This window comes from Acyrthosiphon pisum, chromosome A2, assembly GCF_005508785.2.
Source record: "Acyrthosiphon pisum isolate AL4f chromosome A2, pea_aphid_22Mar2018_4r6ur, whole genome shotgun sequence".
NCBI lineage: Eukaryota > Metazoa > Arthropoda > Insecta > Hemiptera > Aphididae > Acyrthosiphon > Acyrthosiphon pisum.
In genome coordinates, this window is record NC_042495.1 from 112,704,290 (window position 1) to 112,720,956 (window position 16,667).

General features: G+C 29.2%; 1 protein-coding gene across 1 annotated transcript in view; it reads left to right on the forward strand.

Annotated features, from left to right (window-relative positions):
- Positions 1-16,667, forward strand: part of LOC100161866 (zwei Ig domain protein zig-8-like) — a 463,676-nt gene that overhangs the window by 436,951 nt on the left and 10,058 nt on the right. The window contains exon 5 of the mRNA XM_029489591.1: positions 12,920-13,047. Coding sequence (XP_029345451.1) covers positions 12,920-13,047 — 128 coding nt within the window. The remainder of the gene's footprint in view (positions 1-12,919; positions 13,048-16,667) is intronic.

Below are 16,667 nucleotides of genomic sequence, written 5' to 3' on the forward strand. Positions count from 1 at the left end.
ATAATTTCTACCATTTCTACTAATATAATATTATACTGTATTGATTAATTCATAATAATATATATGGAAAATGGTGAATTCAATGAATCTTCATAAAGTCCTCGAACCCGTAAATAATAAAAATTTTCATGTGGTTTTCAAAATAATCTGAGGAAACAAAAAAAAATATGAAAAATCGGGAATTTTTCAAAACTGGTTTATAAAAATTGTTTTTATTTTGTTGAGGGTAATTCAAATACAACAATAATATAACAACAGCTTACCTACAGTAGAGATTTTAATTTTTCACTAAATATTCATATCATAATTTATTAGACATATTATAACTTTCATAAAATGTTGTTATTTTTGTGCTGTTTATAGATCTTTGAAATTGTCTACTTTTTAAACTTTATTTTAAATTTATGTATTATATTATGTAAGACACTAGTTTTGCTTGTGGGTAACATTAATAATTTAACACAAGGTTCTTTCTTATTCTTACAGAAATTAAAAAAAAATGTTCAAGTACCTATACAATATTGTCACATTTTGTTACTAAAGCATTTAAAGTTCAAATATTTACAAAATGAATCTAGACTACTAACATTTGAAAATTATTTTGTAGTTAAAAATGTATAATTAATTTCAATTTAAACTTCTAAAAGTTATCAAATTTAAATACAAGATTCTTCATTACGTTCTTATTTTAATTCTAAAATAAAAATAAAAAATTTAGTGTAAAGTCAAATTAATTATTTATGAGCTTTTGATGTTCAAACTTTTACGACATTAAGTTCGTTTTGACAGTTGAGAAGTTGAGTGTGTTTATTGTTTATAAAACAAATATGATATAGTTAAATCAAACTTTACAGTCATACAAAAAACTATATTAACCGTAGTTAAAATAAATCATTTTTAATGTGATAATATTAATATAGTTAGGTAAGTACTAGAAGAAAAATGTATTTATGTGCATCAGTTTTACTCCCCCCAAGAAAATCTAACCTGGTTTTGCCACTGGATAATAGGTTAAGGTAATAAACGTACCAATATAATAGAAGCAGGGATACGTTAAAAACTCGCCCTGTACCTATAAACTACACGAAGAGTACAGGCCCATCGTGATATTATTTCGTTCATAATCATTTTTTTCCTGGTCGCATTTTTAACATTATTATTATATATTTTTGTCGGTTGCATATTATTATTATTATATCCGTGCGCGCCAGTCAGATAACCGTCGGAGTGTTAAATTATTCGTACATCCAACATATTTACGATAATATGTCGGATTCCATCGTCATACGCACGTGCGTTTTTGAGACACCCCTTCGCCGCCGCCGCACCACCGGCTTCAATCCCCTCGTTTTCGAACGTTTTCGCTCGTTAAAAATGATGAATGACCGTTTACCAATATCGCGTGTGTCCGGGAGAGTCAGCGAGAATATTTCCGCGTTATAATACAGCTGATGTACAATATATAGGTATATGATATATTACACACACGCAAGCGCGCGTGATATTATATGTGTGCGCATAATAAAAAAAAAAAAAAACGCTAAGGGTGGTGGCGGCGGTGGCGTTACGGTGAGAAAAAAGCGTGAGGGGTGAAAAACCCGTACGATTACGGGGGCATAATATACGCGCCCGATAGGGGTGGAAAAAACCCCGCGCTCGAGTACCCGTTAAATATAATGTACTTGTACATTGATACCGTTTGATGTTATTCTATATCTGGCAAGCGCGTAATATTTGGAATATGGGCGGCAGTTTATTCGAACGAATATCGTGAAATATCGTGTCGTCGTTTGTACCTATACACATTATTATTATAGAAAATCAATATTTAATATTATGCAATTGACCGGCGTGCCCGACCGGTGGATATGTATATTATTATTATTGTATCCGTCAAAAACTTCGATCGGGAGGGGGTGTGGTACGAAAAATGTATATCGAACGTTATTTTATTTATATAGGCGTGCCTGATATCATTACGAAGGGTATGCGTCATAATATGTATAACGTATATTATTGTTATTTTAGAGCGAGAAACTCGTTTACGCACAATATTATTATTATGCGTATTGCAGCACACTAAGGCACTATAAGCAATCGCATACGGCTCGGAACGGTTACCGTCGAGTAAACGCTACCGGTGAATTTTTTACGATTTTTTTTAACACGGTGCACTCCCGTCCGCGTCATACAACAGGTGCCCGCGGCGTATTACACGAACGAGGCCGTGGTAATAAATGGAGCCATCTTGGATGTGTCTTAACGAGCAAGACATGAAGCGTGATGGTCATCGAAGTACTCGTAGTCAGTAAAACAGGAAAACAATTGTTTTTACATAAGTCGATTTGGCTTTCAATTTTTCAATAATTTTTAAAATTGTGTAGAACAATGTTCTACGTAGTTTTTAATGACAAAATATAAATTATCTAATATCGTTTTAAATCATCTGTAAAAACGAAAAATTCCAATCAGTCAATATATGCATATAATATAAATTTGACGATTTTTATGCTTATCTTAAAGCAATGTGATTTCATACTTATTCTTATTGACTGTAAAACTTTTTTACCCGCGCAGCACTCTCCGACTGTTTACCACTCTCACTTTGTAACTGTTTAAAAATGTAAATTGTACAAAAAAAGTCAACGAGCGACGGGATAAAATATAGATATAATAGTATAGCAGCATTGTAATTTACAAAGATTTGAACGACCACTTTGGATGATCTTTTAGAGCGACGTTTTTTAACGATAATATTGGAGAGGAATATTGTAAAATTGAAAATATAGTAATCACTAGTGAAAAAAATACATAATTTAGTTAGTGAAAAATGAAACATAATATAAAATCCAGTCTACAACATTTTTTACACATCAGTCGATCGGTTTTACAACAAAGGTGCACTTTTTTATAAAAAAAAAAAATCGGAAAAATATATTTACCAACCGGTGGCAAGAACATACTTATACGAAAATGCCTTACTTGTATGTTTTTCGTAAATATTTTTTGTAAAACTCTGATAAAATTCAGTATACATATTAAACACTACTTAGTTAATTACAATATGCATGATGTGTTGTACCTACTGAATATTAAGTAAATATTTCATATTTTTACCCTACAACAATGCACGTATACATTATGAATTTTTTTTACACTTTATCTTTGATGTGCACACATATTATCACATTCTGGAGGCGAGACTATACATATATCACACAATGAAGTCACTTCATCATTAGACGTCAAACATGCAACAACCAATTTAAACGAAAAAACACGAAGATATATTATTATAATGCTAGGCAAAAAACTGAATAAAGTGCTCACACAATAAATATTATTATTAAAAAAAACTCTTTATTTTACGGTGTTAGGTACTCGCCGTGTTGTGACTCATACGAACAAAATATTATAGTTTTGCTCACAGTTTTTCATGTCAGAATTAATATTATTGGTGCCATAGGTACTTTATTCCCTTCGTAATTAACAATTTATAAAGATATAGCGACAGAGTCGGAAATGGTTTACTAATTTAGAGTGAAAAGAAAAACTAATAACAATAATTTTCTGTCCGGATCTGCCGAAATGTATTTAAGTTTGGGCGTGGCGCCCATGATATTATAAAAAACATTGCATGTAGACGGCCGATATATATTAAGTTTTACAAAATATATTTTATAAGTAGGTACGTAGAAATATCAACACAATCGAACGAAGTTATTAGGAAATTGAGGTTTCTTATAAACATTTTTAAATTAATATTCTAAGAACCGAAAATAGCAATGTTTTTTTAAACGATAAATATTTGACCACGACAAAAATATAATTTTTTTTAAGAACAGTCGCCAAGAGTAGGAATTAAATACTACTTATGGTTTCCACTAAAGATGAAAAGTGCCAAAGGTATATCTGAAAAAAAAAAATCATAAATTTAAATATTTATTTTTGATTATTGTCACGACAGTTTGAAAAATGAAAAAAATTAAGTACAGTAATAGAATAAATACTAAAATTGGCAATTTAATTTTAAATTAAATCAATAATGTCATATACGCAGTTTCAGAGATTTTGTAAGCAATCGTTTTCATAGATTGATGAAAACTTAATAACAATTCCCGGGTTTTCCATTGGATATGAAATGATTTTTTTTGATATTATTACAAGATAAAATTCACCTGAAAAATAGATTAAAAAATATAATTTTTCAATCTTCGATGGTTTAGTTAGAGAAAAACAGCGAGCGTACCTTCTATACCTATTATATTATTATAATTATTTTTGAAAATATGATGAATATATATTCATGGTATTAAAATGTTGTCGAATCATTGAATTACAATAATAATTGATAATAAATGATAAATAAATGAATGTAATACAAACATTTATTTTATGCTCAATAACCTTTTGACATTTGCCTGTTATGACTAATGGTAGTTACCTACGTGCACGTATTAGTAAATAAATACATGACACTTGTCATCCGTAATTGTTTAATGAAATAATTTATAACATTAATTTAAAAACAATGTACCTAAGAAGGTTATATTTTTTAAAAATATAATATTTCATCGAATAATTTATTGCATAATTTGGGTAACGATTTTATTCGTTGTAAAATTTACCTTATTACCTTGCTATGAATATTTCAAATCTTTTTTTATCACGATTGAGTTAACTGTACGGGACATTTTTATTTCTTTCGAATTGACACATTGCTAACCCGTACAATGTCTAAAACTCTTTGACAAAGGAGTAGATATTACACCCGTCAAAAATATTAAGATCATTTTTAAATCATCTACTGATCCACAAATCTAAGACTATACAATATTAAATAGAATACAATACAATACAATATTTAATATTAAATAATGAATATATGGCTGATATGATCATAGACATAATATATATAATATTATTATATATTGTACAACAACTATAGTTAGTCGGTTCCTTCTTGCCATCGTAGTCAGCCATCATTTATAAATCAGGCAATGTCCACAAAATAATATGATCACAGTATATTATATTATTATGTATGTATAAATGTTATGTATATGAATAAAATACGTAAACATTGCCTGCCTTGTAAATGGCGGCCGACTTCAACATTGGTCACAGACGGCTATCTATCATGGTTGTGGTATGGACATGGTAATTTTCGATATTATTTTAAAACTATTTATAACAATATGTTATAATATTATGTACAAGAAGATCTGATAAATTAAATAACTTTTATTCTAATCAATATATTTAATGAAAATGTGAAAATAGCCAATTCGTAAATCTGGTTTTTAAAAACTTTTGATTGTAAACACATTTATTCAAGTCAAGTGGCTTATTTTATTTTTTTTTTGATATTTTAAACTGTAAAAATTTGTTGAGTAAGACTCATTTATTTGAAAATTAATATATTTATTAAATAATATTTAGATTTTAACAAGTATTGGTACCTGTTTAGAAATTCTTAAAACGCATTAAATAAAGTTTATACTTAAAATATTCTTTTACGACTAGATCCACTTTATTTAACAAAAATAACGAGCTTTCAGAAAAAATAAACAACAAATTTTAAATGAATGTTTTTGCAATCAACATTTTTCTAAAAGCCAGATTTACAAATAGACTATTTAGAATTTTTCAAAAAAAATTTACCTATATCAGATATTTAGATGTTTTTATTTTCAATATAGAAAAATGAAAAAAAAATATTCAATGACTACATGTCATTAGACAACCAAACAAATATTTAACGGCATCTCGCAGATTGACACAATAATATTATTATAATATACCTACCGTTGAACCGTTGAGTCTTCTGACTTTTCGTTATAAATATAACATAATATTCCCTGAATAATATATTATATTGTTTCTCCTCTAAAGTATAATAATAGTCAACACGTTTGCATTGGCTTTACTTTGATTTGTTTCCACCACAGTCGTGTACATTAGTTTCTCATTTCTTCTTTATCCAAGACATACTGCCGAAAATCCCAACTGCGATGTCTCTTATTTATCACTCCTTCGACTTGTGTGGTATACAATAATATATACGTCTCGTGGGGAAAGTAAAAGAAAGAAAACCTTTCTCCGTTTCCCTGCTAGTATCATCTTATTATTATCATCCAAAGGAAAAAAATCCATTCCCTTCATTAACGATCCTCGCTATCGGTATTCAATGGTCATCTATAATATCGTAGATGGTTTTGGCCACATAATTCTCAGCTATTCCGATGGAGGAAAATCACACGCGAGTTCATCTTCAGCCGAAGTTCAATCGCGTAAATTACGTTATAATACACATAATATCTGTGTATCTCACGTCATTTCTGTTGATTTCGTGTAAAGATATTATTATGATTATTATTATTATTATGTACGAATATGAAATGTCTGAACGGAGAAAAAAATGTGTTCAATCATTTTTTTTACGAGTTTCGGCTTGTGCCCAAAACATAATCGACTGCGTTTACCTCGAATCAATGACTGTGTACGCGAATTTCTTAGTCCTATTATTAGAATAAAATTGACGTGCTGAACGCGACAGTGCCACATCAAACGATTATGGGCATAATTAAGGGGCCGATAAAAATGTATTAATGCAACGAAACCCACATATATTGCTGCATCTAGTGTAAAATTTAAAAAGAGATTAGCTGGTGTTGAATCAAAATGTTTTTAAATTAAAATAAAATTATCGAAATACCTCTTAAGAAGAAAAAATAAAATAACCTATGGGAAAGGCCACCATATTATAGTTATAGTTTTACTCGACCTCTATTTCGTTTTATTTTATATATATTTTTTTTAACATAATATTATAATACATTTTATTTCATTCCATTTCACAAATTTACATTAGTATAATCAATATAAAAATAAGAATATTTAAATAATGATATCTCCAAAAAACAAAAATTATAGTGGAGATACAGAGATTTATAGTTAAATATATACCATACAAATTTTAACTAGAACGTCCTGTTCAAATATAATAATATATAATGTATAAAAACATAATAATACCTATAAATAAATACAACCAAATAATAAAATTCATAATATACAACAAAAAAATGTACAATAGTATCCTATAAAAAAAATTAAAAAATATAAAAATTACAGTAGAAATTTAATTTTAGTACTATTATTTTTTTAGTACCTATAGCTATTATAATTAGGTATTAAAATATCTGATGTTTATACCCAATCGATTTACACATTCCTTATGATAATATTAAAAGGATCAAATCTTTCCAAATTCCGTATAACACTTACTATTGATCTAAAAACGTGATTAATATATTATATTGAGTGGTAATCGCCTCGATTTCTCTAACACACGATACATCTGACTACTTATATTATTGTAGTATAATAATACTTTGGGCCAATGAAAGTTGTCTGCAGTTGTTGTGGATAATAGGATCAGCTATTGCTATCTTTATATTATTGTATCACAGTATAGACGGATTGATAAATTATTAATCAATGCGGTTATTTTTTTTTTTTTGAAATATAACTTTTATTTTTCCTCCGTCTAAATTATTTCAAATTAATATTACCCTCGGTAACGATGGTCAATTAACAAGACCGATATTTTTATAATATAATATTATTTTATCGTGGGTGAATTCATATAAACGATCCCTTGTCAAAAATCAAAATGATGTAGTTCTTGTCGGAGTCGTATTTTCCCGTTTAAATGTCTTTATTCCAATATTTTTTTAAGTAACCATCTATTTTTGTTCTTTACCTAAACTAAATATAATAAATAATATGTCATTCTGAATAATTGAGGGTACCCTTGCAACCGGCTAGATATACACAAGTTACAAGTTCGTCTGAGCTCAGATGAGGATTATTCTTCAATCCCGCGTTACACTGATTATAATATTTTAAGATCGGAAATATATGGGTCAGTTATTCGCGACGATTGAGTGTGTGGAGTACGAGAGAGTACGTGCACATATTTTGTTTAGAGTAATGTAAATTATGAAAGAAAAAAAAATAAATGGTTATAAGTACATATTTTGTATTTCGTTGTAAAAATAATAATATAATCTATACATAAATAACTTACATGTACACATAGTTAAACATGCATACCTTACCACATAATACATAAGCACATTATTTAAATTCTTACTCGAATATGACATTAAAATGTTACTTTTTTTTCCCAGTAAAAAGTACCTAGTAAGAATTTTTATTCATGATTCATAATATATATACAATAAAACTGCACTATACATGGGCGAACGTTTTACGAGAGACTGAATTATAATTATTTAATTGGTATTCCATTGAGTACTTTATATTTGGTAATATATAACTCTGTAGCACGTGTACAATATTCGTTTTATTACGTTACCCAGAACATTAGAGATTGTAATTTTCAACTACCTATTGTCAATAACTACAACTGCTTACAAATTTAAAATAATAATATTATAGTTTTCAAGTTGTAAATTTGTTCAAAAAATTTTTTTTCGCAAAAACAGCTGAATATTACTTGCAATAACCGATTGGATAGTTAGATATTAGAACTTCGGTAAATTAAAAATGTCAACGATTTAAAAATATATTTACTTACCCAATTCGCGGTATATATTATTTGAGTCCTCAAATTCACCGAAACAGATCGATTTGGTTGTCCTGGTTTTTAAATTAACAAAGTTTTACTGAAACCTGTGTCTATGCATTATAATCATTATAGTTTTAAGTTTTTGTAACTCTACACTGAAACAAGGTCTGTTATAAATTATTAGCTTTAACGAGTATATCACGTGCTGAAGTCAAACAGTTTATTTTTCTAAAAATTTTCAATTTTATCTGATATACTGCAGTATATTTTATATATGAAAACTTTTATGTAATTAAGCGTTTTTTCTCTTTTATTTACGGTTCAAAAATATTATTTAAATATTTATATTACTACGATATTTTATTATATTCTTCGGTAAGCGGTAATTCGATGAAACACAAACGTAAACGATTATTACTCGATCGTATATGAAAGTAATAATAATAACAAAAATAAAAGATTTCACACCTCTCATAATATATTATTTTCCGGAGCGAACTCGTTCGCCCTCAGAGGTGTCCCCATAATAACAAATAGCTTTTTCAGTTATGTCTGGGTCGTAATTAAACTTATAATTACTTACAACACCCGAGCCAGCAAACTCTAAATCAATTGCGAAATCAATTTCATAAGCCGATTACCAGTTAGTAGGTATAGGTACGTCCTACATACGTAGCCAATCAACGGGTACGATGATTAAGTCCAGTTTATTATACTCGCGTACTTCACGGTCTAACTGGTGTATAAATTAATAATCATAATAAAAGCTGTTGGATGAGCTGAATTGATTCTTTTAACTCCCCTCGGCTCGGAGTAGTGGCGTGTTGTGATAATATGTTAAAATATTTGAAAGATATTCGTCGCATCCGAAATTATACGATCAAAAATATAATTCGTTGTAAATATTGTCCACGTCTTGTCCAATACTATTCGTCAGCTCTAAATTGATTTGCTTATTATCATATATGTAAAGTTGTATTAATTATGATAATACCATAAAATACTACTATGTAGCCTTTGATTCATTATGAGAATATTCTTATTATAAAAGTAGTATGATATTATAGTTTTGTCTGGTTTTTTTTTTTTTACTTGACATTCGTTCGTCCTGTTCATACATTTCAATACATTTTTTTCAATGTCATTTTAGATTCTCATCACATTGTGTACTTAAATCAAGGCAACAACAATATTTCGTACAGACGATTTATAGTCTAGCCATCATATTATTCTAGTTTTACATACCTCCTGATTAATGCGTACAGCGTATTAAGTTATTTTTATTACTGTGTGAATTCAGTCAATAAATTAGAATACACACGTGGTACGTATTTGATAATATTTAAGTATACACATAATATGATTTTACCTGTGATCGTTTGATATAAATAATATAATAATTGTACGTATTTCCCACAAGTGAACGCGATCATGGCCTTGTCATAATTATATACCCATACCTACATGTTATATGATGGCACAAGATTTATTTTTTATCCTCCGCAAATCCGACTGATGTGACTTTGAAAACATTTATTCAATTATTTATCTATAAAATTGTATAATGTTTATTTACATTGGAAGACGCGACGCTGTATTTCATATTATTATTATGTTTACATCAATTACGTATAGTAAAAATGAAATTATTTCGATATCGTACCTAAACATAATCTGATACTACGATATAATAATATAATGTATTATAATAGATAAATTAGAAAATAATGTTGTTGCCAGATCGCCTGCAAGTCTGCGATATCGGGCCGTACCTATTCCGTTTTGGGAGGTCAAAATTTCATAAAAGTAATTTACGACCGCCGTGATTTCGTATTATCCTCGCACAACTTTACAACCTTTTTCAACGCAAAGTGCCATAATATGTAAAAGTGGCCGTGGCTAATGAGAATTCTCATTTTTCCTCGGGGCCATACGCTATCAGGTAAAACATCTTAAAAAAACCGTTGAACCGTGATGTTTACTTTTTCGCATTATTCTTTAAAGTGTACACCGTTTTTGTTTTCCAAGCGTGAAATACATTTTGATCGTCTTCAATATTATTCATGTTAGCGTGAACTCGTATGATAATAATTATTATTGTATTATGACTTATGATGAATGGTATTATCAATGTTTTCTGTCAAACGTGATGTACCGATAAACCGAAATAATATTTTGCTAATCCCACGAGTAATATTTTAGACATATTATAATCCCAACTTACACCCAAGTGCTCAGTCGCAACACTAAAAAACCACCCTCCCCCCCTCCACCGCAGTATGTCGTCGGTCGTACAAAAGGATGGCTCTCAGAATACTCCGTACGGACCCCTCTTATACACGATGACATTAGCCTTCGAATGACCCTCACTTGTGACTGCTGTATTTACAAAGCGACCACAAGCTCGAAATGCCACAGGATATCAACACCGAGAAGTGTTGCGTTAAAAGTCAACTCAAACACCGTTATGGGGCCCCACACCGCCCTTGTTAAAGACCGTTGTATTCTCTGATAGGATAATTTATCCTTGTTCATTAGCTTTATTAAGCTGCCGAAACAATAATATGACCTTATAGCCTTAGGTACTTTGGTGGTATTATTTCGGGTTCTAGAAGAACAAACATTTTTTTAATCATTATTTCCAACGAGATAAAATGTTAACGATAAATAAATTATTTTACAGAGAAAAAAACTCTGAATGACGTGTCAGTCATAAAGAGTCGTGTTTGGAATAACCTTTAGGTTTATTTTGTTTAAATAGTTAAATGCTAGATACTTTAAAATTATATACCTATAGTGTTTTATAACCTATCTTTATAGCATACACATAATTTAACGTTAAACCTTCAAACCCTTTTGATTAGTATATTATGATCATATTTTGATAAATTTAAAAATCGTTTACCTACCTAACTCTCTATGCTCTGTTTGAATAAATCATAGTATTATTATTAATACCTACCACATACATCACTTTACATTTAAAACGTCGATCTATATACAGTTTTGTTTTATATTATTCCTGTCTCGCTCGTGCTAAACATTTAAATAAGAATTAACATGATATTTCTTATAAATTCTTTACCCACGAAAAGTTCATAAGACGTTCAATGTACTCTTGGGAAACCATTTAACAAATATTTTGGTCGTAAATTCTGTAGCGAAATATTATTAGTTTTCAAAACTATCGGCGGTAAACCTTGCACGAATGTAATAAACTTTTGACTGAATATATGGCAATAAAACAATCTACGTATTTTTCAGCCAAGTTAAATGGCTTAAATGATTTACATTGGCGTTTTCTTGGATGAATCATTATTGAACACAAACACAATTGCAATCATTATTAATATTTTTAAACAATACCGTAGCGATCGAAATACCTTTTTGGGTATAATCAATAACCATACTGCACGATCCCAATGTGTAATCTTTTGTAAAATTGTAAAAGTTTTATTATTTTTACGCTCTTATGACGTATGTATTAATATCAACCTTAAATTTTAAAAATCCAAAAACACAGCGAATGTAGACTATATGCGATATATTACAATTTACAATTATATCAAATATTTACCAACCAATGAATTAAGTAACACAATACAAAGACATTATTTATTATATAATAATAATAATGTAAAGCGTTTTACCTATTTTAATATGTTTTTATATATATTTTTAAAAAATAAATTGGTTTGTTTTTATGATTTTTGGCATAAAAATGCATTTTGTAATAATTTTATAATTATAGGTACCTACGTGTGCGCACATAATATAATATAGTTCAAAAATAATATTCCATTATGTCAAATGTTAGTATACGAACATATTTTATATTGTAAATATAATTTTATGTTATTTAATTATTCGAATAATAAGTGAAGTTGATATTATTACCTATTTTTAAGTAGTTACAATATACCTATTGATTTGGGTACGTACATTTAGTTTGATATACATAATTTATTTATACATATAAACCTTGCTTGATGATATCTTTTGTTAGGCCCGTCATCAAACTTTTAATTAAGCTTTTCAAAAATCATAATATATCATTTAATTTGTAGTTAAAATATTCAATCGTTCAATCAGTTTCAGGTGACCCATTAGTTTGAGTATGCGTGATACCGTTGATAACAATCCAATTTGCCGACAACATTTCATTTTTATTAGCTTGACAATTTTTCAGTTTTTTTATTTATTTATATACGTATAAACTTTTACGTTACGTGAATGTGATACGGAAAAATTGAATAATTTATTTAATATTAGATTCGAATTTACATAATATTTTACGTTTTTGTATTTTCCATGTTTCAGAACCCCGCACTGACATTATTGGAGGACCGGAAATATTCATTGATCGAGGAAGTACCATCAACCTGACATGTGTTGTACTACATAGCCCGGAACCGCCGTCTTATATATTTTGGAATCATAATAATGCTGTAAGTCATAAAGTTAAATAATTGTTTCATCGATAATTTATTGTTGACATACTTTGAAAATATTTTACCGAAATTCATTAAACTATTAAGGTAGTGTATGTATTCCGTTGATTCGTGTGTTCATCATGAATTCGTAACATTTTGTTAAACAATAAACTTCTTTTCGGAAATCAATATTTTTTTAACATAAAATATTCGCTAACACATACCGGTTGTCCATTAGATACCACGATTGGCCATTAATATCAGCTTATCATGGAAAATAACTGATAGTAAATTAATTAACTTGACTCTAGTATTTTGGTATTTACATCAATCGAACGATTTCAAATTTAATGTTCACTTCAGTATTCAAAAATATATAGTGACTAAAAATAAATTGCCCGTTTTAGGGTGTTACGATCAGTCAACGTCAGATTGTCAAATAAAGTATTGCATTAGCCGTTTCATAAAGTTTTTTTTTTTTTTAAAGTGAAAACTAATAAACTTTATGAAGTTCAAAATTAATTAAACTTAAATTGTGTTAAATTTGATTTTAACAACTATTTAATCAGCAAAAATGTCTGTTTTGAAATAGAAATTTAGCATTGATTTTGAGTACCTTGTAACTTATTGACACTGTGGTCTAAATCTCCATTTATATACTTTTAGACTTGTCTAATATAAAATTATAGAATACATATTTAACTGTTACATTAAACAGTTTTCAAAAAAGATTTATGTTGTTGTCTACAATGGTGTAGAACTCACATTTATGAAATCTTTCCAATCCAATGTTTTTTTACTTCCCTGCGAATGCTGCTTACTTAATAATATTTGACATGATTAGAAGTTTAATACAATATCTTTGGTATACCACAAATAACCTAAATAATTGGTGTACAAATGAATACAGTCAATCTTATTGGTTCACTAAATATTTTCGATAACCACTAGCCACGTGGTATACATGTGGATAAAACCGTGGAACTTGAATCCAAACTCGTGTAGCTTGAAGCTCAGGGAGCTTAGAATATAAAGAGAAAGCAAGCCTACATTATGTAGGTAATTGAATTGTTCGACTAAAATATTAATTATTTACCGCAAGCATTGGATACGATCTTTATAATACGAACACAAACACGAAATTAAAATAAAACAATATTATAGTATATTACGTAAACAATAATATTATACGTTCCAACTGTAATACGACGTTAAGTACGGTATACTCGGTCTGAGGATTTTCTAATGTCCCTACGTGTTTATTTGTTTCACTTGGCAAAACATAGTTATCACGCATTATTCGAAATTTCGTGAATAATCTTTGTTGTGGCAGTCTTTAACGTCTTGTGCACAGTGATAATATTGTTATTACTATTGTACGCGTGCGGATAATACCGTCGGGCGACCACCAGACACGACTACATTATAAATTCAGTGTTCGACAAAGATAATCCAACAATAATATTATCTAAATAACATTGCATTTAAATCTTATACACATAAGATAATAGATAACTAAAAAAAAACCCCAGATAGCTTTAAAACAATTTAAAACTTGCATTTATAAAATAGCATTTTTCCAATAAATATAATTAAAGATATATATACCTATTATATTGAGTTAAATTTTTTACACTTGTAAAAAAATGTGTGTTAAATACGATTATCCGTCGGTGCTTACTGCAGAGCATTACAATAAAATAGTACAAAATAACTACAGTAAATTAAACCTATAGGTAATAAAATAGGTACATAAAATAAACTGAATTTATAATCGAATGAATTGCTTGTTGGAAATAGATTAACAAGATTAACGATTTCACTACAAAAATACACAAATAAGTAAAAATTAAATTGAAAATATAAAAAAATATATCTAAATAATTTTCCTAAGATAACTATTGCGTTTAAATATATAGACAAAAAAAAAAATACCTTAGATAATTATTTTAATCTTGAAAATTCAATACTGGTTATATTTATTTAATATCATTAGCTCTACCTACTTGATAGGATGCGCAGAGTTTATGGTAATTTTAATAAAATGGCGCAGACCATATACAATCGTTTTTGCGTTCGAAAACCGTCCACATATTATATTTAGTAATAGTAATGAGTGTAGTACGACATTCTCGCGAAACCCGTTTGGTTTAAAATCGAAAGAATAAGTTAGCTGTAACAAGAAATAGCTTAAAAAAAATCAGCACTTCCGGCCCTTTATTATATACCTAATATACACGAATACATACAATTAAAAATCTCGTCACAAAAAAAATTTTTAACTAATTTTTCTCGGATGACCATTGTATTTTAATAGATGGGTATAAATATGCCCACTTTAAATGATCGTTTTTACCTACCTAGATAATATTATTACAACGGTAGTTAAAGTAATATTATTATATTTTTAAGCCTATACATACCGTTATCGTTTTTGCGTTGGCAGACCGCATAATATTATACCAATAATAATGCACGTACGATATTTTCGGGAAATTTGTTTGGTTTTCTCATGTACAGACGTCGTCGTCTGAGTACACAAACATAATATCAATGGCAGAAATTCCGAGTCACTCCACTCGAGCGGACGAGCGGCTTTGAACCGTTTCTCGACTTGTGAACTTTTCGATACTTTTGTGAGTTGTAATTGTCGACGATATCAAATTCTCAATCGTTTCTCGGTGCAGGCCGAGAGAGTCTCTAGTTATACTGCACCGATCGAAATATTCAATTTCCACTTGATGAATTGCATTCGATTGATACATTAGCGATATTATATTATTAAAAAATGTGTTTGTAAATAGTGCCCGCAGTGGAGTGCAGTTATATATGGGTAATAAAAATGTGGTATAGAAAATCGGTAAGACCCCCTTCCCGAGACTTACTTATAGCGTATCAATCGCGATACCCATCCCGGAGTTAATTGGGAGGACGCGTATGACTATTGATTCCTAGCACACGACGCTGTTGGTTCCCGAACTTCAGCTTATAAGCCAAGAGATTCTACGGCCGGATATTGGCTGCAAATTTTATTAAAGCTGACAGATCGTCGTATCTTAATTCATTATAAAACAGTTCAATTTTTTTCTCATTTTCCACTATTATATAGAACAAAAAGACAATCCACTCCATACGTTATACGCCTCTCAATTTCCCCGGATTCAATTCATCGTACTCGAGATTTAGGTAAGTTACTGGTACCTGAGAATCAACTCGTACCCAGCTCATAACCAGTGCTCGACTTGGGGGGGACGCAGGGGACGGAGTACCCCAACTAATTTGTCAGAAATTTTAGCGTACCCTACTCTCATTTTGAAGAGGCACGCACGGGACGCTGCATCATTCTGCATTTTTATCAAAATGCACGTGATCAAATCATAATTTTTCTTACCATAGATTTAATAATTATTTATATATTTTGTATTATTATTTAATCAATTACCTTTAAAATATTATTATTTAAGATAATAAAGAACAAACCTATGATAAATTATGGAACTATTTAAATAAATAGGTAGTTAAAATGAATTGTTTTTATTTAGTTACTTTTGAGTTTGTTATTATATTTTATAAGTTGTAACAAAAATATACAATATATTTTTATGTGATTTTTAGAGTGGGTAAATAGGGGGTGG